The following is a 25,405-nucleotide window of genomic DNA, read 5'->3' as shown; positions in this document are numbered from 1 at the left end:
TGAGAATAGGAACACAGAATATGAATGTTTATTGTAAAAAATCAAATAATATAGGGTAAAAGCTTTACTCAAATTTCCCACCCCATCCCTGAGTTAGACACTAGTTTCCAGTTTTATGTAAATTATTTCAAATTTTTTTGTATTCATATAAACTATATAACACACAACTCTCTCCACATTCACAGATTTTAACAAAAACAGGAGTCTATCATAGGTATATGACTACAATTTTTTTCCTCAGCAATATATCATAGACATTCCTTTTAGATCAATATTCTGTTCTGTCTCATTCTGTATTATGGCTCCATATTTTCCCAAGAATGTGTTTATACCATAATTTTTCATCCAGCCTCCTATTGGTTGGTATTTGTTATTTCCAACTTCTCTCATTATAAATTATGTTGTAATGAACATCATTTTATGTTTCATTTATCCTTGTGCCATTGTGCCAGTATGTTTGTATATAGATTATTACAAGTAGAACGAAGTACCAAGGGTATTAGATAGTTAAAATTTTGACAGGAAACACCAAATTTCCCTCCAAAAAGATTGCACAATTTATATTCCCATAAACAGTGTATCTGGTTTCCTCTAATTCTTTCATCACTGGAATCTAACAAATTATTTTTTTCCATAGGTAATATTATCATTTTCTGTTTATTTCCATTTCCCTGATTCCTAGAATGAACGTGCATTTTTCTTGTATATTGGGCATTTCCTTATTCTCATTCTGTAATTTACTCATTTGTATACTTTGCAATAGACAAGTCTCCATAACTGTATTCAATTTCATTTCTGCAGCATTTGATGTTGTGAATACCTCAGTTCTTCGAATTTTTCTCATTTCCTATTAACTTCCTTTAAAGTGCTCTAAATTTCTTCCCAGTTTTCTAGCAAAACTTTGTAAATGCCTCTTCCTTTACCATTCCTTAAATATTGGTATTACCAGGGTGTTATTCAATGAAAGTTTGTGTCTGGGGTTGTTCCATCCCCACCCCCCCACGCCCCATGCACATGTTGAAACTTAATCCCTCATGTGATGGTATTGGGAGCTGGGGCTTTTAGGAGATGGTTGGGTCATGAGGGGGGAGTCCTCATGAATGGGATTAGCGTCCTTTAAAAGAGGCCCCAGAGATCCTTCCACCTCACAAAGGCCCAGACCATCTATGAACGAGTGAGTGGGCTCTCACCAGATACTCAATCCCTGGTGCCTTGATCTTGGACTTTCTAGTCTCCTGAATGTGAGAAATAAATGTTTGTTGTTCAAGCCTCCCAGTCTTTGGTATTTTTGTTAGAATAGCCTGAATGGGCTAAGATGTGGTGGGATTTCCTGCCCAATCCCCTTTTGACTTTACATATTCTTCCCAAGAGAGATCCTTCCTGTACATGTATGACTTCAACAACAATTTGTGTGCTGACCATTCATATATGGCACATATATGGTACATAGCTCAGGTCTCTTTCTTGAGCCCCAGATCCACAGATTCGAGTCTGTTTCAGACATCTTAATCTTAACATATCCCATACTGAGATTACCCTCATGTCCCCAACCACTGATTTGGTCACCCAAGCCAGTGAGCAGGCTCTTCCTTTTCCCATTTTCACCTCCCCCATACAAAACCAAGTATCGAGCCGAGGTCTGCTGATTCTGATTTATTCCTGTCACTTCTCCACTGCTGCCGCTGCTGCTGCTGGACCTTCATTATTGTGTAGCTGGATTCTTGTAGTGTCTTGCTTCTAGTCTCATCCTCCTCTTCGTCAGCTTTCTCTCTAACCTGTGGAATGAAGCATATCACCCATCTGCTCAAAATCCTTTACATACCTCCCCTTGAAAGGGGTCAGGCTGAAATCCAAACTCCTAACTGCACACACCAAAGCCTTAGGGCTGGACTTGGTTTCCTTTCCCTTCCTTTTATTTCAGTCACACAAAATACCCTCAGTTTCCTGAACTAGCCAAGTTCTCCAGCTTCTCAGATGTTATCATGTTCATCTTCCTTACGTAACACACTTCCCTTACTCTTGAAAGGAGTCATACCTATTCATTGTCTTCCAGCAGCCTCCCATGACCACAGTTTGTGTTGGGTGGTCCTTCCATGTGGCCCCATAATTCCCCATTTCACAACCACATTTTAACACAAGACTATGAGCCATGTAAGAGCAGGCAAGAGTGTAGTTTTCATTTCTACATCTTCAGATATGATGTAGAGCTTATGAAATACCTAATAGATATTGGGAAGGAGGAGAAAGGAGAAGGGGAGAGGAGACTCTGGCCTCTGCTTCCCCGAAAATGGCTCTTACCAAGATTAAGGTCACTAGTGACCACACAATTACTAAATGCAACGGATAGCTTTTCCCCTAAGCGGCCTGAGGTGATCTCTGAAAATGTTTGTTATTCACTTGACCCAGAAAACCCTACAAAATCATGCAAATCAAGAGGCTCAAATCTTCATGTTCACTTGAAGAACACACATGAAGCTGCCCAGGCTGTCAAGGGTATGCCAATCTGAAAAGCCACCAAGTATCTGAAGGATGTCACTTTGCAAAAGCAATGTGTGCTACACTTTGCTGCTGCAATGGTGGAGTTAGGAGGTGTGCCCAGGCCAAACAGTGGGGCTGGACACAGGGTCGGTGGCCCAAAAAGAGTGCTAAATTTTACTGCACACGCTTAAAAACACAGTGAATAATGCTGAACTTAAGGGTTTAGATGTAGATTCTCTGGTCATTGAGCACATCCAGGTGAACAAAGCCCCCAAGATGTGGCGCAGAACTTACAGGGCTCATGGTCAGATTCACCCCTACATGAGCTCTCCCTGCCACATTGAGATGATCCTTCCTGAAAAAGGGCAGATTGCTCCTAAACCAGAAGAGGAGGTTTCACAGAAGAAAAAGATATCCCAGAAGAAACTGAAGAAACAAAAACTTATGGCCCGGGAGTAAGTTCTGCATAAAATAGATGCAAATAAAAAGAAAAACAGGAAAAAAAGAAAAAGAAAAAATGCAATGGATATACACTTTCTGCTAATCTGGATACAGTTTTTTCAAACATCACTTCCTCCTAGACTATCTGCTGGATCCTTCTCATTTTCCTCTTTAGCATTCTTTTGTTTTGCTCACCTCTTAAATGTTAAGCCTGCCCCCAGGATACTGTCTTTCAGTCTCCCTGAGGTGTGTCCAAACTGGAGCCTACTCCCAACCTGCAGTGTTGCGCTGCCCCCTACTGGAGCCATCGAGAGGCCAGCCAGAAAGAGTAGAGCTCCACTCTGGTTGGAAACAGGTGTTGTTACTCCCTGCTGGCTAGCCTCAAATGCTTCACTGGGCGGCAACCTTTTTGAAACCCTTTTGAAAACTCCCGGGAGGAGCAGGGTCTGAGTAAAGCCCACCCACAGTTCACTTCCTTCCTTTTCTCTTTCTCTGCCCTTGTGACTCTGCCTCTTCCTCCTCCTAGGCTTCTTTAAAATCTTCCCTAGATAACTACATTTTCTTTAAAATGTTCTTTAAAATAATTTTTATAATTTTCTTTAAAACCTTCCCTAGCTAACTTTTCTTATTTGTCTTTAAAATCATCCCTAGCTACGGCGCCTGGGTGGCTCAGTCGTTAAGCGTCTGCCTTCAGCTCAGGTCATGATCCCAGGATCCTGGGATCGAGCCCCGCATTGGGCTCCCTGCTCCGCGGGAAGCCTGCTTCTCCCTCTCCCACTCCCCCTGCTTGTGTTCCCTCTCTCGCTGTGTCTCTCTCTGTCAAATAAATAAATAAATCTTTAAAAAAAAAATCATCCCTAGCTAACTCCATTTCAACTTAGCTCATTCTACTCCTGTCTCATGTTCTCTTCTAGTGCAAAGATTTACGGTAGCCCACACTGCGGGAGGAGTTGAAGATTGGGGTGGATTGGAGCTGAACGTTGGTCTGACTCAGATTCAGTTATAAAGTGCAAGCAATAATGCCTGCCCTTCTCGCCTCACGGGGCTCCCATGTGTTCAAGTGAATGGGGTGTCATGTGCAATTTAAGGCATTGGGCTGACTCAGTTTCCCCATGCCGCTCCTTTGGGGAAGGGTAACTACTTCTATCATAGGAGTTCACAGATTGAGGAGAGCAGTGTTTTTACTGGGCTCCTCTATGTTGAATCAGGAGTGTCTCCAATTCAGAAATAGCTACGAATATGCTGTATTAGGGACTGTGGCTTGCCTTATGGGTCCCCAAAGTGCCCTAGGTGGACAAATAATTCATTTAGATTTAAGAGGGATGGGTCTGAAATTTCTTAGACCACAAGGCTGGGAAATCCATTCATTTGGGCCAAGTAATCTTGCTTTTTCTACTAATGTTCAGTAGATAGGCTGATGTAAGGGTACAACCAGTGTCTTTATCATAAAGGAGGAGGAGACTGAGGGTGGGGCTTAGGGTGTGGGAGGTTTGGTTTCTCCATTTTCTGCTCTGTATGACACTTATATGTCACCTGTTCCTCTCATGACTTAGGGTTGGCTCAGGCTGGAAATTCCCCGCAGGCTTGGTGAGTATCTACTAATTTTAACTTCTGGATTAATCAGGGTGACTCCTGCCTGGGAAACCAAAGCCAGATACTCTCTATCAGGAGACTTTAGTCTTTTCTTTTTTTTTTTTTTTTGGACTTTAATCTTTTCTGAGCACCGACCCCTCTGAGAATCCAACAGAAGCTATGGATCCTCTCTCCAGAAAACAGAACCAACTGCACATTCAAACAAAATAGTCAATTTCATTTTGCTTTCGTGGTGCTCTCAGATACGGGGGCTTCCTGTTTTTGGTCTCCAGGCTCCACCCATGAGTTGCTGAGTGTCAAAAAGGTTTCTGTAAACTTGGACCATGATTTCAAGGGCTCTGGAGCCCTTAGTCCCTTTCTGGCCTGGTTCTGGCCTGTCTGTAGTGTTCCTGGGAAGTAACATGTGCTCCCAAAGGTGGGAGTGGTGTCTGGCTCTGGAATTTCTAATGCTGCCTCATTTGTTCCTGGCAACCAGCATTCAAGGTACTTTACACAAGTTGTGTGCATGTGATTGTGCATTGAAGGCACAGGTGAGATGGGAAAGGGGATATGGGGTGGGGCTTCGTCCTGAAAGTGGAGTGTGGTCTCCAGGCAGCAGATACTTCTATGCTGGTAGGAGGGCTGTGGCGAGTTGGGGAAACTTCCTGAGCCTTGGAGAATCATCCCCTCTCTTTTCCCAAGGGATCATGACAAAAACAGGACCTCAGGGAGAGCGGGAAGGAGGCCCCTCAGATTTCGTTCCATGCTTTGTGGTCTGGGAAGATGTTGTGTTTTGTTTTGTTTTGCATTTTGAGTAAGTGAAGCTGCCCATTGACGGCTGCCACATTTTCTGCTCTGCACACTGTGCTCCCTGAGGCATTCTCGAGACCTCTGTCTATGCAAGGGTTTGTGTCCTGAACAAAGGTAAATGATGTTGTCATGGTCCCAAAGAGAGATCTAAATTGTAGGAAAGGAAACTCGGAGAGGATTGCTCTCTCTAGGGTCTCTGAATGAGGGTCTGAGCAGAGGCCTGAGGTGCCTCAGTATCAAAGGAGCCCCCAGCGTCTAGTTGTTAAGAGTTAAGGATCATTCCTCTGCCACGGGCTGTTCTGGTTCCGCTGATGTACCCAGGGACTGAGTTAACGCTCCTTTCTGTTCCAGCTGTTCACCTCCTAGTACCTTTCTTTTCAGGTCAGCTGAGAAGTGGGAGTTAAGCTGTTGCCTTTCTCACTATTCCCCCTAAGAGATACTCAGGTCTTTTCCATGTCAAAGGCTTTAGTGCTCACCACTATGGGAAAAAAAAAAAAAGAGTAAAAATGAACAAGCACAGGGAACCAACACAGCATCATAAAATTACGGTGTAACTTTTAGGGAGAGGAGACAATCACGCTCAGTCATGCCCTGTTGACCACTCCTGCAGGACCTCTCAGGCTGGCAGTACTTTGGATCTGGTTGATGACTGTGTACATCTAGAGACACGATGTCTGCAGGGCATTCATAGCTGTATGGGCTCTGTGGGGCTGACTCAACTCAGAACACTGATATGGCTTTGCGAGTGGGGGCTGATATGAAATATTAACCCAACTTTGGGAAAGATAGTGCTGCTAAGAGAACTGGAATATTTCAGGACTTTCTCTAGACACAAGGGCGATGTGTCTAAATCTCTTCCTGCATAGATTATGCCCACAGATGGTCCTCTTATTCCCAGTTTATGACTTGCCCCCTATTAATCATATCCATTTACATTTAACTTTGCTGCTTGCCTTGAAGGAGGTGCTTTCTCTGTTATGGCTAGGTTTTCTGCCCAGGATTCACTGCACCGTCCTCTCCCTCTGCCCCTCCCGTAGGCTGCCATTTTTATGTGACTTCCTCCTGTAAGCCTCCAGATTATGATTGGTGAATTGCTTGTTTGGATTGTTTGTCTCCTTGAGAGGACATGAAGACAGAGACCATGTAGTGTGCTAAACTTAGCAGAGTGCCTGGAACATAGCTGGGGCTCAATAAATAATTGTTAAATACATGAATGAATGACTTCAAAGAACTTTCTTTTGGGCTCTATGTCTAGATCTTCCTGGGGACATAGTAGTTCTCTCCTCCCTGGTAAGGGATACTTTAGTGGAAAAATTTGAGAAGCATTTTTAAATCTCCTCTTTCATCCCTCCTCAGGCTTGAGTCTCTCAGCTCTCTGATTTCAGGTACCCTCCACTACTGGGCATCTTCCTCATCTGCTCATAGCACTTGGCAGAGTGCGGTGGAAGCAGCATGTGCTGGGAATCAGAAGACCTTTGTTTTATCTGAGTTCCAGGCCACAGGATTTTCTATAAATCATAAAAGCTTTCTGGGCCTCAGCTTTCTCAACTCTATAATGGGTATAATAATATGCTTCCCATTTTTTCAAGGGGTTATTATTAAGATCAAATCAAATAAAGAATGTGGAATTGTTTTGCAAACGTGACACACACAATCTGAGACAGATAAGAGCTTGGGAAGGACATAAGTAAACTTCAGAGCCCAAAGCTCTCTCTTTACCCACAGATCTGAACTTTTAACTGCTTTTTAAACATCTCCAGATTCTCCAAACATATGCCCCAAATCTAATTCATCATCTTTGTTCTGGCTATCTATTGCTGTGTAATAAGCCACCACAACTCTGCAGCTTAAAATAATAATCACAAATTTTGTGCACGAATGAGGGGGTGGACTGTGCTCAGCACCCTGGGATATCTCATGTGTATGTAGCCAGATCATGGTGGGGCTTGGGGTCATCTTTGAGGCTTCTTCACTCATGTGGCTGGTGCCTAGGCTAAGTAATACTACAATAGCTGTGTGTGTGATCTTCTCACATGGTGGCCAAACCTCTCAGGGTGAGTATCCCGAGAGAAGTAGGCAAACGCCGCATGGTCTTTTCTAACCTCACTTTGTGAGTCATACTTCTGCTGTCTCCTACTCACTGAGGCCATCACCAAGGGGAGGGGATGTAGATACCACCTCTTGATGGAAGGAGTGTCAAAAATTTGAGGATTTAAAAAACATTTTTATAATCTGCTGTTCCTCTGCTGTTTGCTTTCTCAGTAAATGACATCTCTATGTCCAATTACTGAAGCCAGAATTCTGGAAGCCATCTTCACTTCATTTCTTTTCCTTGCCTGTCACATCCAATGAGTAAGTCCTATTAATTATACCTTCAAAAACTCTCTCAAATATATCTAATTCCATCCACCTCTGCTGGCAGATCAAACCACTTATTCTAAATCAAGACATCATTTTCTCTCATCCAATTACTACAATAGTAATTGTAGTAATCCTGCTTAAAAGCTCTTTTTAAAAAAAAATTCAATTCTTCTCTCTGTCTAGTATTTACCATACTGCCATTGGTATAAATTTTCTAAAATGATTATCTGTTTATTTTACTCTTCTTTTAAAAACTCATCAGTGGGGACACCTGGGTGGCTCAGTTGGTTGGGTGTCTGCCTTCGGCTCAGGTTACGATCCCGGAGTCCTGGGATCGAGTCCCGCATCGGGCTCCTTGCTCGGCGGGGAGCCTGCTTCTCCCTCTCCCTCTGCCTGCCGCTCCCCCTGCTTGTGCTTTCTGACAAATAAATAAAATCTTAAAAAAAAATAAAACAACTCATCAGTGGTCACCATAGTGAAAGAGAGTTACAGCAGACCCTGAGCATAAGCTTGCACTAGATAATATGGCCACTTCCTCCCTTCCTCCAGGTGATGTTCTAATCAACTGCACTACTTCTACTTCCTTAAATGGATCTTGTTTTTGTGGGTCTCTGAGCACTTGATACTTTTCTTCTCCTCTGGTTGGAACATTGATTACTCCTGGTCCTCATCTTTCCCTGGCTAATTTCTACTTACACTAATTCCTACTCACACTTTCTATGGAAGCCACTCCTGACCCCTAAATTCAAGTGATGTGCTCCCTTAGTATTCCATATTTTCCTTATGCTAACACTTATCATCAATAGTGGAATCATCTGATTAATTGTCTGTATCCACTAGAATGGAAGCTCCCTAAGGTAAGGAGCTATGTCTCTTTCATTCTATGCATGGTGCCTACCACAGAGCCTAGTCCATAGTAAGTGCTTATTCTACATTTTTTAGAAGAGTGAATAAATGAATAAATTGATGTACATATGTATGTGTTTATGGATGGATCGATAGATGGAGGGAAGGAAAAACGGAGGGAGGGAGGAAGTTGTGAATCATTGTTTCAGTCAAGCTGGGATCTCAGCAAAGAATTTGCCTCCTATTTCACTGAAAAAAATGGGGACTGGAGATCATTAGGCAGAAAGCCTCTCAACTTTTTGTCTACCACCTCTAAACTACAAACTTCTGTACATCCCCAACAGTCTTGTGCTCCTTCTCTTTTCCCTCAAAGCATGAAGTATCTTCCCTTCCAGGCAAGACCTGGGCCATTAACTCTGCTCTAAATCCCCTCTAGCCCAATGCCATTGGTCACCTTCTTGCTCTTCCAGGTCTCTTTCTCTACTGGCTCCTTCCCTTGACCTATCATAACTTGTCTTTTTCCTTCTTAAATAAAACTAAAAAATAAAACCAAAAACCTCTTTTTACCTTTCATGTCCCTCTACACAATGCCCTATCAGTTTCCTTCCCATTCACACTGAAATAGTTTACTTTTGTTGTCTCCTCTCCCTCGCCTTCCATTGAGTTCTTGACCCCTTGCAATCTGGCCTAGTAAACTCATTAGTCTTCCCATCTCAGGAAATAATACTCTTGTCACCCATGACAAAATCTGGGGTCCTGATATCCATTGCCAAATTATTTCCTTAAGATAGGAGGCAGTTTAAGATGGTAGCATAGTAAGATCTTGAACTCCTCTCCTTCCATGGACACAAATCCAAGACTACATACAGTACAATTCTCTCCAAAAAGAACCTGAGAACTAGCTGAACAGCTACTCTACAACAAAGGATAAAAGGGCGACATCGAGATGGTTAGGAGAGGCAGAGAAGCAGTATCACTAAAATCCTATCCTTGGCATGGCACCCCACCATTGGGAAGGGTTCCCACAAATATATCAGGCATCCCAACCTTTGGGACCTGCACTGGAGGTACAAGCTCTCCCCCAAATATCTAGCTTTGAAAACCAATGGAGCTTATACCCAGGAGAACCGTAGGACTGTAGGGAATGGAGATTCTACTCTTGAAGGGCTCACATGCAGATTCACTCATTTTATGACTTAGCACAAAAACACAGTTTGAAAAAAGCCTATATCATATGTGAAGGAGATTAATTTGCTGATTATAAACGATCTTCCACAAGGACAAAAGCTTGTTGGGATTCTATCCAGGAATGGAGGTGCTGGTGGGTGTCATTTTTATGTTCTGTCTTTAGCTTGCTAGTGCTGTTGGGTGCCATTTTTGCACTCACTCTAACCTGCTAGCACCTGCTCTGTTGTGCTGCTAATGCAGTTCTCCCCTCTCACGCAACTTCCTTAGTGGGCTAGTGTCCTGCTCCCTTCCCACCTTCCATAATCCCTCCAAACGAGCAGGCACACACAGCTCACATAAGGGATGCCCCTTGACACCCTCTTTGACGGTTCAGGGGGATTGTGTTTCTGGGCTCCATGGGTTTGAAGTAATCAGAGACAGTGCAAGAGACAACCAAGAACAAGGGCAGGGTTAAATAATAAGATTCATCACCTACAGAGGCCACCCCTTCAATACTGAGAGAGGTAGTTGTTTTGCCTGACACATAGAAACAAACACAGAAAGTAAAGCAAAATGAGGAAACAGAGGAATATATTCCAAATGAAAGAACAAGACAAAATCCCAGGAAAAAAAACCTTAATAAAACAGAGATAAATAACCTGATAAAGAGTTCAAAGAATGGCCATAAAGATGCTCACTGAACTCAGGAAAAGAATGGATGAACACAGTGAGAACTTCAACAAAGAGAAAATATGAGGAAGTACCCCACACAGAAGTCACAGAACTGAAGAATGTGACAATTGAACTGAAAAATGCACTAGAGGGGTTCAATAGCAGCTAGATGATGCAGAAGAAATAATCGGTGAGCTGGAAAACAGGGCAGAGGAACTCACATAAGCAGAGCAGTAAAAAGAAAAAAGAATTTTAAAAAGTGAAGATAGCTTAAGGGACCCATGGAACAACATCAAGTGGAATAATATTTGCATCATAGGGCTCCTAGTAGGAGAAGAGAGAGAGAAAGGGGCAGAACACTTATTTGAAGAAATAATGACTGAAAACTTTTCTAACCTGGGGAAGGAAACAGACATCAGATCCAGGAATTCCAGAGATTTCCAAATAAGATAAACATAGAAAGACCCACAACAAGACATTAAAATGTCAAAAGTTAAAGGTAAAGAGAGAATCCTAAACACAGAAAGAAAAAAAAAAAAAAAAACTAGTTACATACAAGGGAACACCCAAAAGGCTATCAGCAGATTTCTCATTGGAAAGTTTGCATGCCAGGAGGGAGTGGCATAATATAATCAAAGTGCTGAAAGAAAGAAACTTCTAACCAAGAATACTCTACCGGGCAAGATTATCATTCAGAATTGGAGAGATAAAGAGGTTTCCAACAAGCAAAAGCTAAAGGAATACACCTCCACTAAAGCAGCCCTAAAAAAAATGTTAAACGGACTTCTTTAAGCTGAAGAAAACATGAAAGTAAAAGTCTCACTGGTAAAGGTAAATATATAGTAAAGGTAGTGGAATAATCACTTACAAAGTTAATATGAAGGTTAAAAGAGAAAAGTAGTAAAAAAACAACTAACTGCAATAATTAGTTAAGGGATGCACAAAATAAAAAGATGTAGAATGTGACATCAACAACATAAAATGTGGTAAAGGGGAGTAAAAATGCAGGGTCTTAGAATGCATTCAAAATTAACTTGCTAGCCACTTAAAGTAGACTGTTATGACATATGTGAGCCTCACGGTTAACCACAAAGCAAAAATTTGTAATAGATCCACAAAAGGTAGTGAAAAGGGAATCTAAGCATAACACTACAGAAAGTCATCAAACCAGATTTATGGTGGTGACCATTTTACAATGTATACAAATGTTGAATTATTATGGTGTACACCTGAAACTAATATAATGTTGTATGTCAATTATACTTCAGTTTTAAATATTACTTCCTTAAAAGGTTATACAAGTTAGTTAAATGGTTGAGCTCATCAAAGAGCTCTTGGTAACTCCATGTTAGTATCTTTAAAACTCACATCATTTCTTCCTTAATAGTTTTACTAGAAGCCACGTGACTTGATTTTAGAGTGATGAGAACTTGTTCTCTAGGACCTCTTTCACTTTCCTGGGTAGACTCTTTGGTAGGAAATGATCACTTTCTTTGATCTGGTTCCCTCCTTCCCCATTTTAGTTTTGCTTTTCTACAGACAGGAAACATGGCTAGGCACAGGAAAGAGCTGCTTCATTTTTTATTGTAAACTGCACGTAAACACAGTTACTTTATCCTATGCATCCAGACACATAACCGAATACTTCTTCCTACGATGCTTCCTAACTTTCTTTACAGTTATTTCCCCTGCCTTTGACCATACGCAATTGTTAGGAAGACAAATCAAGATTTTGTCAATTTAAAATTAAAAAAAACCCCACATAAATATATTATAGATAAGAAAGATATTAATTTGGGCGCCTGGGTGGCTCAGTTGGTTAAGCAACTGCCTTCGGCTCAGGTCATGATCCTGGAGTCCCGGGATCGAATCCCGCATCGGGCTCCCTGCTCAGCAGGGAGTCTGCTTCTCCCTCTGACCCTCTTCCCTCTCGTGCTCTCTATCTCTCATTCTCTCTCTCTCTCTCATATAAATAAATAAAATCTTTAAAAAAAGAAAAAAGACTTTTCCGTCTGAGCTGCCGACATGCCATCCAGACTGAGGAAGACCCGGAAACTTTGGGGCCACGTGAGCCACGGCCACGGCCGCATCGGCAAGCACCGGAAGCACCCAGGAGGCCGGGGTAATGCTGGTGGCATGCATCACCACAGGATCAACTTCGACAAATATCACCCAGGATACTTTGGAAAAGTTGGTATGAGACATTACCACTTAAAGAGGAACCAGAGCTTCTGCCCAACTGTCAACCTTGATAAACTGTGGACCTTGGTCAGTGAGCAGACACGGGTAAATGCTGCCAAAAACAAGACTGGAGCTGCTCCTATCATTGATGTGGTGCGATCGGGCTACTACAAAGTTTTGGGAAAGGGAAAACTCCCAAAACAGCCTGTCATCGTGAAGGCCAAATTCTTCAGTAGAAGAGCAGAGGAGAAGATTAAGGGTGTCGGGGGCGCCTGCGTTCTAGTAGCTTGAAGCCACATTTGAGGGCGTTCATTAAATGCTAACAAGTGCTTTTCAAAAAAAAAAAAAAAAAAAAAGAAAAAAGAAAGATATTAATTTATCTGAATTTAGTAGACGATTAGCAGATTAAACCACCATCTTGATAACCCAAATTGTATTACTCCATTTCTGCATTAATTTTGCAATCTGTATTTGTAAAATTAATCCATATTTCTTCTTTAACTTGTGAATGAATTATAGAATTCTTTCAGAAGACTAGAATATCTTATATCCCTTTTTAAATGGTCAGTCAAGCGTTCTTTCTACTGCTTCTATCTTCAGGTTCATGTTGCTCTTCCAGGCCACCCTTTCATTAGATATTTCAAAACAAAATTCGCTGTTCCATTTTCTGTTTTCGAGCATGATCTCAGCCCTTCTGAGGCTGCTGGATTGATATTTCAAGGTTTCTTTTAGCTGCTTTGCGTTGACTTTCGATATCTGAAAACTTGAATGCCATATCCAACACATTTTTATGTTGTTAGGTTTTTGTTTTTTTTTTGAGAATTCCTGGGCACCTCTTCCACTGCGCCTCTGCTTTCTTTGTCATAATAGTCATCTTGGGTAGGAGGATGGGTTAGCCTGGTGATGGGTATTAAAGAGGGCATGTTCTGCATGGAGCACTGGGTGTTATATGCAAACAATGATTCATGGAACACTACATCAAAAACTAATGATGTAATGTATGGTGATTAACATAACCTAATAAAAAATTAAAAAATAGTCACCTTTTATTCATTTATTATTGATTTTATTCATTTATTATTATCAGGATCCAGCCATAAGACAGGGCTCCCCTGGCCCAGTTTGGGCACATTTTCATATTTAAGAAGCACAATTCATTGGTCATAAGTAACTAAATAGTAACTCAAATTTCTACTTACAGTCTCTCAAAAGATGTTAAAGGAAATCCAATTTATAAACTACGGTAACATTTCCTACACCCACCTTTCCTGTCCTCTTCAGTCTTCTCAAACCATCCCATCCATTTGCTGCCCAGACAGTCTTACTCTTCTGAGCCCCAATGCACTAGCACCCCTATTTCCTAAACTGGCTTGAGTGGCCTTGGTATTTGCTTATCTCTTCCTTTCCTCCCTACTCATCAGTCCAAACTGATTTACTTCTTAAGAAGTAAACAAGAGGGAGAAGCTGAGTGGAAAGTAAAAATACGAAAAATATTTTTGACTAGCAGGAGGTCATGAAAGAAGAAGACTGGGAGCACTTATGTAAACATTTTGTCACTGTCATCCATTTATTCATTGTCTACTAAATACTAAGTATCAACCGAGTATTGTGGAGATTCAAAATAGAGCAAGATATTGTCTTTATCTTTGAGAAGCTTACAAAATTAGGGACTATGTGTCTGCTATGGTTTCTCCCTATCCCTCACACTAAATTTTTGAAGTTCTTTTGAGCATGTTGGAAATACCCTTGCCAGACATGATCTCTTTGTCCTTATAAAGCAGATTCCATTCTCACAAAGAGAAAGGATGCAAGGTATAACTGGGCCTGGATCTTAACTTGAGTCTATGTGCTGTGTATTCTTCATTCTTTCGCATTGGATACATCCTTCTTTCTCCCACCCCAAAGAAGCTTTAGGGAAGTTGTCTGTTCTGATAGAGGTCCCAGCACATGTCCTAGGCTAGTGACCTGGTTTTGTGTTATCTCTTGTGCATGCTGACACCTTTTATTTTTAGACCATTAGGGTACAAGTGAAAGCTGATTGAGGAGCTGCTACAATTTTTTGGATTTTAGGCCCCTTCTTTCACATTCTTCAATCTTTCGGATTCACATATGAACATCCATTTCTAAAAAATGTATCATTAGTCTAGTCCTTATTTTACCACTGTTTTGGTATAATAAAATAAGTTCAACAGGCAGTTGTCAAACATCTTAATAACTTAGGCATAGAACTAGGTGTTATGGATCCAAAAAATAATGTAGGTAATAATAATAAACAATACATGACCTTTATTGAATGCTTACTAATCTTCCAAGTATTGTTCTAAGCACTTTATTTGTATTAATTGATTATTTGTATTAAGTTATATTCTAAGCATTTTATTAATGTAACTCTGTATTAGAGTTCTTCAGAGAAACAGAGCAAATAGTCTATATATAAATATATAGAAAGAGGTTTATTATGAAGGATTATCTCATGCAATTATGGAAGCATAACCCATACTGTGTAGTTCTCTATATGGAGAAGTCCCACAACCTGACATCTACAAGCTGGTGGCACAGGAAAGCCAGTGGTGGAGTTCCAGTCCAAATCTGCAGGCCCAAGAACCAGGAGACCCAATAGTGTAAGTCCCTGTCCAAGTCCAAGGCCCAAGAACCAGGAACACTAATGTCCAAGGGTAAGAGAAGATGGATGTCCCAGCTCAAGCAAGGAGTAAATCTGCCCTTCTTCTGCTTTTTTGTTCTTTTTGGGTTATGGTGCCTACCACATTGGTAAGGGTGATCATCTTTACTCTGTTTACTAGTTCAAATGCTAATCTCTTCCAGAAACACCCTCACAGACACATCCAGAAATAATGTTGTACCAGCTATCTGAGCACCCCTTAGCCCAGTCAAGTTGACACATAGACTTAACCATTACAAACTTTATGAGATAATAACCAAAACAAAGACAGAGAGATTAGGTAACATGCTCAAGGTTACATAGCTAGCAAGTGGTAGAGCCAGGATTTGAACCAAGGCAGTCTGATTTCAGAACCCATGCTCTTAACTATCACACTATAATGGAAAATGAATTAGACTCATAAGACTCATTTGTTGTCTTTAGGAAACTTGTAGTCTAGTGATAGAAGCAGGTAGTAGACATTAAACAGATCATTTCAATATAACATGATTGCTAAGATATAGACATGCACGGGATGTTGTATCTTTCCTTCCTCTCTTCTTCACTACCTATGTGTATGATTACCAAAAGGTCATTTTGGTGGTTGGCCATCACTTCTTACTGAGAAATAAAAGAAGGGATTAATTGTAAGTTGTGCTGTCTTCCTGAGCATATGTCTGACACTTACTGGAGTCTGCCAAGGATGACTTAGGCCAGTAGTTCTCACCCAGAATGGGGTTGGGACATTTGCGATACCTGGAGACATTTTGATTATCACATCTGGAGAAGTGCTACTGGTCTCTAGTGGGCAGAGGTCAGAAATGCTGCTGAACATCCTACAATGCACAAGGACAGCTCCCACAACAGAGACTTATCTGGCCTAAAATGTCAGTAGTGCCAAGGTTGGAAAACACTGATCTAGGCTGTCTATTGTCACTACTTCTATTAATTCACATGGAAACAAGTAACAGAATGAGAACAAATCTAGAATATATGTCCGGTGATTTTAAAATCCTGAAGAGAATGTCCTGCTGGGCTGCATGCTCCAAGAGGCTAGAGCTTCCATCTGTATTGCTGATGCTAGAGCCTCACGCAGTGCCAGGCACATTAGTGGTGGTTCAAATACTGTTACTGGCACTGAATTGTTTTTGTCACAGAGATGATAATGTGTGGAATGGAATCAGAGGCACTGTGACAATGAAAGCCTAAGTATGTCTGCATATGCACTAGGCACAGGATAAGTGCTCAGTAAAGTGTTGAAGGCAGAGATGGATGGTGGGAAGGATTAATAAATAGAAACTTGAAAGCCCTGGGGACACAGGCATTTTCAATCTTTTTTTAAATTCATTTTCAATCTTTTATTAGTTGAAGAGAATGCTTTTTGGAAATGATAGATTTGTGGAAAGTGAACAGCTGGATGTATATATGATATTGAACAATATTACTGAGATTTTGTGTGACAGTAGATGAGGTCAGAATAATATAGGTCGTATTTCCTTTTTCCTCTATAGGTAGCTTCTTTCTACTGTTCTTTCTTAGCCTATATATAGATACCTAACTATATCCACCTCCTTTGTTCTTCTTCCTCCACAAAGAGTCAGCACACCTCCCTTCATCTTGCATCTTCCTGCTGTCATCTTTTCTTTGCCTTAACCAGACAAGGTTTGGGCACCCTCATGAAAAAAGAACAGAACAGCAAACACAAATAGGAATAAAAGTGAATTTAGTTAGAATGAGAAAAGAAACCCCAATGTATTACAAGTTTTAAAAAGCTGAGAAATACTACGAATGCCAGAAAAATAGCATACTATTTTTATTAATGAAATGCCTTCATGCTTCTATAATACTTTGCTAATGAATAGCTCTGGCTTCCATTCGCTTCAAACTTTGTTTCTTCTCCACTTCCTGCCTACTGCTAGAGAAGTAAATCGAAGCAACAGGGAACACAAGCCCAGAGAGGGGATGTGACTTGTCATCATTTTATTTGAAAATCTACTGGCATGAGAGCAAGGGAGAGTGTCGGGGCCAGCATCAGTGTCCTTTGTCTTTATCTTCTGGGGCAGAACTAGAAGGATTATCAGCAACATGCCCTACCCCCTTACCCACCCTCAAGCTCCAACTTTTACTGAATTCCTGATCAGAGGGCAGACCCTCTGGTGAAGACCATACTTACTGTTTCCAAGCAGAAACCTCTTCTCTCTTCCCTGTCCCACCAGGTCAGGCGAAAGCTTTGGCTGCTGGGCCCCTCTGCCCTCTCTAAGAAGGCTGTCACTCTCATTGACAGATCATTCGGAACATCCAGTGACTGCCATCTCAGGCAGCAATGTGAGTCTGCAAATCTCCAGTTTGCCTGCTAACTACAAACAACTCACCTGGCTTTACACCACCAATCAGAAGATTCTAGAATGGGAATCCAACAGGACTAACTTCTTCAAGTCTAAGTTTAAGGACAGGGTTCGACTTAATCAAAGCCATGCACTGTGCATCTATAATGTCCAGAAAGAGGACAGCAGCACCTACATCCTCAGGGTGTTGGATGAGTCTGGGACAGAGAAGGATTGGCATATCTCACTGGAGGTACATGGTGAGTTTGGGGAGTCCCACTCTAGGGCCCTGGATGGACCACTGGGAGGTTTCCTAGGGCACATGGGGGCCCTTTCTGGGAGGAGGATAGAGAAACCTCAGGACAGGCTTCATTCATTTCTCCTGGAGCCAGTTCCTCTGGGGAGTGAGGCTGGGCCAGCAGAATCCAAATTGATAGCCTTGGGACATTTAAAAGTTCTTCTGATGTTAGTGTCTGAGATGTGAAGAAAGGGAAAACCATAGAAATGATTTCCTCTCTGGTCTCTTCATGCTCTCCTGTGACCAACCCAAATCAGTTCTGAGCTCATCTTAATAATATACCTGAACACAGACTTCATCAGACTTAAGGAAAAAGTTATAAGAGACACAGGATGGGGCAGGAGCTATTAAAGGAGGGTTTTTTTAATTTTTCAAAATGGATGGGACATAAACTTACACTCATAGCTCCAGCCTAACCGGTATGTGTGGAATAAGGACTAGGATATTATACTTGGAATCAGACAGACCTGGGTTAAAAACCTCGGTTGCTAGCTCACTTCCTAGCTGTGTGACCTTGAAGAAAGGTCGTAACGTCTCTGTGCCCATATTTGGTAAGTTTGTTTTGATGGCAAGTAACAGAAGCCAATTTGATGTAAATTTAGCAAAAAAAAAAAAGAGAGTCTATTAAAGAAATTAGAACTATTTAAAGCAATTCAAGGAACTGAGAAGAGTTAAGAAGGGCTGAACAAGAGGAAGAATGAGGACCAGGGCCAGCCCAGAGTCCCCAGCCTCAGCAATCTGTGGACTGTGCCTCTTTTGATCCCTGCCACGTACATGACTTACCTCTCAAAGCCTAGACTTTTTTTTTTTTCAGAGTTCAGCATGAGTACTTTTATATAACTGAAGGAAATTAAGCCACATATGTTGAAGATGAACTGTTGAGAAAATAGTACATTTTTAAAAAAGAGATTTCTATAATCAATTGACCATTCCATTCACATTAAAGCACTCATAATTGGAGTATTTTTTATTTTATGTACAATGAGTTGACATTAAAGTAGGTATCGTGGTTATCTGCAGTTAACGTAGGTTATCTTGAATGACCAATTCAAGGAAGTTCACTTAATCCGGCTTAATGAAGCCTATATCCTTCGCGTACTGACGGAAACATGGCGGCACATATTGAGGCCGTATTTCCGGATCAGAGCGTGCCGGTTTGAGCAGACGCGGCAAGAACGAGAACCCTGAACAAATTTCCCCGGATGGCTCCAGTACAGCTGCTGGTGACCCATCTTGCTCTCTCGGATGCAACGAGGCAAAAGGCTCAAAGCCTAGACTTTTTAACTCTTGGTTTAAATTCTCAGAATTTAAAGGGAGAAACTGATTAAGCCAACTTGGCTCAGGTATGCATACCTGATCAAAATATTTATGGCCCAAAGTGTCAGATTTTAAGGCAGAAACATGATTCCTGGGGAGGCCTCTGTGGTGTTGAGGTAGGCAAAAATTAGAGAAGAGGGGCAGGGCAGACATCCAAGACAGGGTCTACCCGAGAGCCTCGGGGCCCTCATATTGTGAAGATAATTATATCTTCCTTTTAGGATATTATGAGAATCAAAGTAGAAAATGGGAGTGAAACATCAAAAATGAAAACAAGGGGTTTTTCCCAAACCAAATCATTTTATCATGCAGTTTCCTTCTACCACATGATTACCAAAAATACAAATACAAAATCTCTAGAAAATACTCAGAAAATATCTGTAATCTTTCTACCCCCAAACAGTGTAAATGAAGAGTGCCTTCTACAACCCACCAGCTCAATGGTCCCTGTTCTAAGAGGCTGGAGCCTTCTTCTCACGTACTTCCTCCAAGTCACATGGCCTGAAAATTCGGGAAGTCCTGGGAAAAGGAAAAGATTCAAAGTCTCTTACAGCGGTGTTAGGAAAAGCCCAACTTTGTATCATTTACTAATTTCTGTGGTAAATACTCCCACCACAGCCAACTCCAAGTTACAAATGGTTTCACAATCTGCTTGCAACATTCCTGAATATTTTAAATTCCACAAACTGGTGTGACTGTAAGCACACCTGCCTGGACATAAAACCCTGAGGATGGGATTAGCTGCAAGCTCCTTCTTCAGTATAGCCCCTGAATTTCTGATAGCTCTAGTAAGGCATCTTAGAGCCAGACTACACTGGCTGGCTCAATGAGCCCCACCCACAAAGCATACAGTACGTGCTGCTCGCCATGTGAAATGTGGAAGATGTTACAAGACAAGAGGCTAGACCACAGGAAATGGCAAAAAATAGTACAAAAATTGCTCAGTTCAGGCATGGAGGGGAAGTCCAGCAATCTCAGGGGGTTTCACTCAGGAGATGGTTCTAGAGTTCAGGAGGCCAGGCAGGTGAAACTGCCATTGCCCACCACACACTTGCAGCCAGAGGGGAGCTCTGATCTCGTCAATTCTTGGCACGTTTAATCCTTTGACACCAGAGCAGCACTGATTCTGTAGGTGTTTTACCCATGGCCAGAATGAAAAGGCCCAGAGGGTTTCAGAAAAAGTGGCCCTGACAAAGGAAAAAGCAGATGCTGGGATTACCTTTCATCCCATCTGGTGGCAGGACAACATCGGTGATAAGATGACCTCCGACACGCATAGAACACTTGCACCCTGCAAGAAGTACTTCCCCATAGACAATGCCATTTTATCTCACTAACACTGTGCTATGAGGTAGAGTCAGTTTACCCATGAGAAGAAAATTCAAGGGGTTAATTATTTTGATACTGTCACTCCATGAGAGCCAATTCCAAGACCGAGGCTGGTCTTACTCCAAAGCTACTGTTTTGTCCTTTGTATCTCATAACTGCTCCATCCATCCATCCACTCACCCATCCCTCCATCTATCCATCCATCCACTCACCTGTCCATCCATCCATCCATCCATCCATCCATCCATCCATCCATCCATCTATCCATCCATCCACTCACCTGTCCATCCATTCATCCATCCAACCATCCATCCATCCATCCATCCATCCATCCATCCATCCATCCATCTATCCATCCATCCACTCACCTGTCCATCCATCCATCCATCCATCCATCCATCCATCCAACCATCCATCCATCCATCCATCCATCCATCCATCCATCCATCCATCTATCCATCCATCCACTCACCTGTCCATCCATCCATCCATCCATCCATCCATCCATCCATCCATCCATCCATCCAATCCTTTCATCAGATACTTACAGATTTCTATCTGGTAAGCACTGTGGTAAACCCTGAGATACCAAAGTTAACAGACACAGTGCTATTCATCACGCTAATGTGTGCTGGGGGTTACATGAAGTTCTTCTCTGTAGCTCTTCCAGAATCCAGGAGAGGGCTTTGCTCTGTACCTCCTACCCCAGGACTCTTGCTGAATCTGAGTCCAAGAGCTCTTGATGGACAGGCGGGCCACGGTGCCAACTGTGGGCCAGTGCTGGAGAAGAAATTTCACGTAGCTCAGACAGTTGGGATACTAAATCTGACCCCAGGAGATCTTTGCTGCTCTTTCTGGCCCACAGATAGTCATAACCCCATTTTGTTTCTGGGTGCATGGCTCCCCCTCCTGGATCCATTTTAGCTTCACCCCCAAGGAGTAGCCCTTCCAGTCTGAACCTCCAGAGATCAAAGCTGCTCACTGGCTCCCCCTGTAGGGGCCTCTTCTCCATGACACCACTTTCTGCAGCACTCAGCGCCCCTCCCTAGTTTCCTTTGTATTTTATTGGTTAAACTCTCAAAGCGTAATTGCCTCATAAATGCATAAACCCATTGTCTCATCTTACAACATCCTCCTCATCTTCAGATCCTGTACCTAAACCTGACATAGAGATCCGGAAGACACAGAAAGTGAACAATGGCTGTCATCTGCAGCTGTCATGTATGATCCCAAACCAGTCCATAAACTATACCTGGTATGGGGACTCAGGGCCCTTTTCAACAGGGCTCCAGAATTTTGTGCTTGAAATCACCGTTGAGCCACAAAACTACTCCAAGTTTTACACCTGCCAAGCGAGCAATCCTGTGAGCAGCAAAAATGATACTGTCTATTTCACCTTACCTTGTCAACTAGGTAAGAAATACTCCCCAGGGAGCGACGTGGCGGGGGGGGGGGGGAGCTAGGGTAACTAGTTTTCTTTTGCATGAAATGAAGAAAGGTGTGGGGATACTATTCAGCCTCCTGCTCAGATGGAAGATCCCAAAGGCCTCTGTGAGACCTGAGAGACTTGGGTTCTACCCTGGGCTCTGCCGCCAGCTCTCAGCAAGCTTATTTGGCTTTTGTGGAGCTCTCTGTCCTCACCTGCAAGGGGTGGCTGGCACTCCTACCCTGCTCTAACAATGCATGGTCCTAGAATCTGAGGCCTGGGTAATTGTAGGACGATCTGAGCTGTCAGGGTTGAGCAGGAGAAAAGCCCAAGTGGGAGAGCAGACCAGACACAGTTGAACAGGTACATGAAGGGGTTTCTGGCAGACAGCCTAAATCAGCAAAAGAAAGAAGGGCCAAGTAGATGAGCACAAGTAAGAACAAGTAGTGAACAAGAGTGAGGACCTTATCCTAAGGCAGAGACTCTCTGCTTTTTAGAAAGACAGACTCTGGGTTTCATGTTTCAGATTTCTCTGTCTCTTGGGAGGACCCACTCACTTGAGCATCACTGCTGGCTCTCTGTCAAGCTTATACCAGGATTGGGCAGTAAGCTCATAGGTTTTGGAGTTAGGTACTTGGGGTTAATCCTGGGATTGTCACTTAATAGCTAAGCAAGTGACTTAGCTTCTCCAAGTCATGTCCTTCTCCAAGTTGTATCCTTCTTAAATAACAGACAAAATGGTAATTCTTACCTCATGCTGTTATGAGGACTAAATGAGACAGGACAGATACCCTATCTCGAACAGTGCCCAACAGGTCTTCAGTGAATGGTACTTAAATTAGAACCAGTTCCTTCAATTCTGGAGACACTGGGGGCTTGGGGGACCCCTCGATAAATTTAGATTACTAAACCCAGCATACTGGGTCTTGTACTTTCCACACCCCTGAGACCATATCCCCGAGTATACATAACCATATCCTTCTAGAATAACTCATATCTGTGGTGCCAACATTTACCTGAGTTCCCTGTCACGCCAGGCATTAGGGACCATGGCCCCCAGAGACACTGATCTTTCATGGTCTTCCTGGACCTGCTCTACTCTCCCACCGTGCTGATTTCTTCACCTCTGTTCCTGCACACGGACTATGGAACCTGTACACTCTTCTTTATTCTTCCCACCTGACTGGCCATGCCTCTTCTAGTCTCTGCTGCTACCACAGACCCTATGCAACAGTTCGGTGTCTGACCATGAGACCACCTTTATATCAACACCATATCCTGAGATCCAGAAAAAGGAAGAGACATAGTCCCCGTCATTTATAAAATGAGGGTGACTACTCATCTACAGCGAGGATGAAAACAATAATAAGGCCCTTTTTTGGAAGGGCTAAGCCCATCTTGTCACTTTTCAGCCATCCAAATTATCCTAGAAAAGAACCCCTAATTTCCCTTCCCAGCTGTATCACTCATTCCCTTTTCTTTTTATTTTCTGCTTCCTCTCCTGTCCTCTCCTCCATCCCCTCTGTTCTTATTCCTTCTCTCCCCTTCCCTTCCTATCAGTCTTCCCCTTCGTTCTCTTTTTCCCTCTTGGTATAGATGGGATGTGGGGTGGAGAAATGGAGAGGGGAAGTAGTCCTACCTTCCCTAAAGTCAAGACACCTAAGCATTTGGAGTTTTCTTGCTCTTTCAGCCAGATCCTCTGGAGTAGCTTGGATTGCAACATGGCTAATGGTCATGGTACCCATTGTTCCTGGCCTCATATGGACCTGAGACAAGCTCTTCTAACTCAAGAGTGAAACTTCAAGACAGCTGGGTCTTGCCTTCATCAGCAACCGCGCTGTTAACCAAGACAGGAGCTCTGGCTACACGGGATGGTAGAAAGTGTGCTATTGAAGCATCTACAAGCATTTTCAAATTAACTTTTTAAAAACTACAGTTAATACTTTATTTTATATCTCCTAGTTATTTTCCAACACACATACATAGATACACATATATTTTTCCCACCAAAAGATGTGACCACACTATGCAATGTTTCCTTGTTTAAATAAACGATGTGACCATCAACGTCAAACTGTCAGACAATGTCTGCTCCATTGGCCCAGGCAAACGGGATACAAAGGGGAAGATCCAACACAACATGTTGTTGTGTCTGAAGAATTAATTTGTGCCATCTCTGACTCTTGGTCCCGCATCCATGCCAAATCTCCTGGGGTTCCTTCTAGCTTTGCCTCCCCCCCCACCCCCCACCCAAGTTCTGGCCTCCTCTCTGAGGAGCATGCTCTTTAGGTTTCCTGGGAATATGGGTTCAGGCTTACCCCTCAGGAGTGAGCATGCAGCTTTGCCACATAAAAAGGGTCCCTCCCAAGCCTTTCCTGGGGAGCCGAGCACCACTACTTCCTTTGTGGGCAACTCTTCAAGTCCTACCTGTGTCACGGGATCTAATAAAACCATCAGATAACAAAATGTTCTCACTAGGGTCTTCCATTACAGGAAGGTAGGAACCCCCAGGCCCAGCACTGACAGAACACCTGGGATTTCTTTTGTGTGTTCCTCTCCTCCAAGGCTTTCATGGGCCTGGAGCTGAGAGGGCCACTCAAGGATGTATTCCCCCTTCAGGGAACTGTCCCATCACAGATCACTTTTTGTCTACATCAAACCAGCCTTCCCTGCCATCCAGCCCTCCTCTGTGTCAAAACACGCTGTGTGCTCACCAACCTCACGTTTTCCTCCTGGGCTGTCCTGGTTAATTTTATGTGTCAACTTGACCGGGCCCCAGAGGTGACCAGATGTTTGGCCCAACATTATTCTGTGTGTGTCTGTGAGGGTTTTCTGGATAAGATTAACATTTGAATCAGTAGCCTGAGTAAAGCAGATTAACCTCCCTAATGTGTGTGAGCCTCATCAAATCAGGTGAAGGTGTGAATAGGCTCTCCCTCCCCTAAGTATGGAAGAATTCCTTCTGCCTGACTGCTTTTGACCTGGGACATTTGGATTTTTTTCCTGCCTTCAGATGCCATCACCAATCCTGAGTCACCAGTCTGATGACTCAGACCTTGGGACTTATAAGCCTCCATAATTGCATGAGCCAATTCCTTATAATAAATCTTTGTGTGTGTGCGTGTGTGTGTGTGTAGCTCTTATTGGTTTGTTTCTCTGGAGAACCCTGACTAATACATGGGCCACTAGAAAAGCTACCTTTCTCAGCTCCCCGTCTATTTAGTTGGGGCCATGTGACTGGTTTTAGCCAATAGAAAATGGATGGAATTAATGTGCCAGGAAGTGAGGGACTCTGAGAAGTGGAGCCACATAATGCAAAGGGCCTGGGTCCAAGCCATCACATGGCAAGCGGCTGCCTGGTCTACACCGGACACGCATAGGAAAGTTTGGTTTTTGTTTGTTACCACAACATAGCCTGGACTCCCTAAGTCTCCCACCATCCCCTTCAGTCCAGCCTGTGGTTCCATCCCAGCCTCACCTCTGATCGGCTGGCACCTTCCAGTGGGACTGTTTGGGTCTCTTTT

The 25,405-nt window shown here is 42.7% G+C and overlaps 2 protein-coding genes and 1 pseudogene across 2 annotated transcripts; 2 read left to right on the top strand and 1 right to left on the bottom strand.

The window, feature by feature from the left end:
- The first annotated feature begins 4,553 nt into the window (after window positions 1–4,553).
- CD48 (CD48 molecule) lies at window positions 4,554–25,363 on the top strand. The gene is made up of 4 exons (XM_027613915.2): window positions 4,554–4,995; window positions 17,472–17,771; window positions 21,602–21,868; window positions 23,572–25,363. Exons 1-4 carry the CDS (start codon window positions 4,836–4,838, stop codon window positions 23,649–23,651), a joined length of 807 nt encoding a protein of 268 aa, XP_027469716.1. The 5' UTR covers window positions 4,554–4,835; the 3' UTR covers window positions 23,652–25,363.
- LOC118356050 (60S ribosomal protein L27a-like) lies at window positions 12,355–12,884 on the top strand. Its single transcript, XM_035722551.1, has one exon. The coding sequence runs from the start codon at window positions 12,373–12,375 to the stop codon at window positions 12,817–12,819; it is 447 nt and encodes a 148-aa protein (XP_035578444.1). The 5' UTR covers window positions 12,355–12,372; the 3' UTR covers window positions 12,820–12,884.
- On the bottom strand, window positions 18,872–19,041 carry LOC113933612 (annotated as a pseudogene).
- Window positions 25,364–25,405: the final 42 nt, after the last annotated feature.

This window comes from Zalophus californianus, chromosome 10, assembly GCF_009762305.2.
Source record: "Zalophus californianus isolate mZalCal1 chromosome 10, mZalCal1.pri.v2, whole genome shotgun sequence".
Lineage (NCBI taxonomy): Eukaryota > Metazoa > Chordata > Mammalia > Carnivora > Otariidae > Zalophus > Zalophus californianus.
This window is presented reverse-complemented; position numbering and strand designations above follow the sequence as displayed.

Excerpts from the sequence above, each read along its gene's own strand:
- CD48 (XM_027613915.2), top strand. The coding sequence starts at position 4,836 with ATGATTTCAAGGGCTCTGGAGCCCTTAGTCCCTTTCTGGCCTGGTTCT. Across the intron at positions 4,996-17,471 it reads CCTGGCAACCAGCATTCAAG|ATCATTCGGAACATCCAGTG; the intron begins GTACTTTACACA and ends TCTCATTGACAG. Across the intron at positions 17,772-21,601 it reads TATCTCACTGGAGGTACATG|ATCCTGTACCTAAACCTGAC; the intron begins GTGAGTTTGGGG and ends CCTCATCTTCAG.
- LOC118356050 (XM_035722551.1), top strand. The coding sequence starts at position 12,373 with ATGCCATCCAGACTGAGGAAGACCCGGAAACTTTGGGGCCACGTGAGC.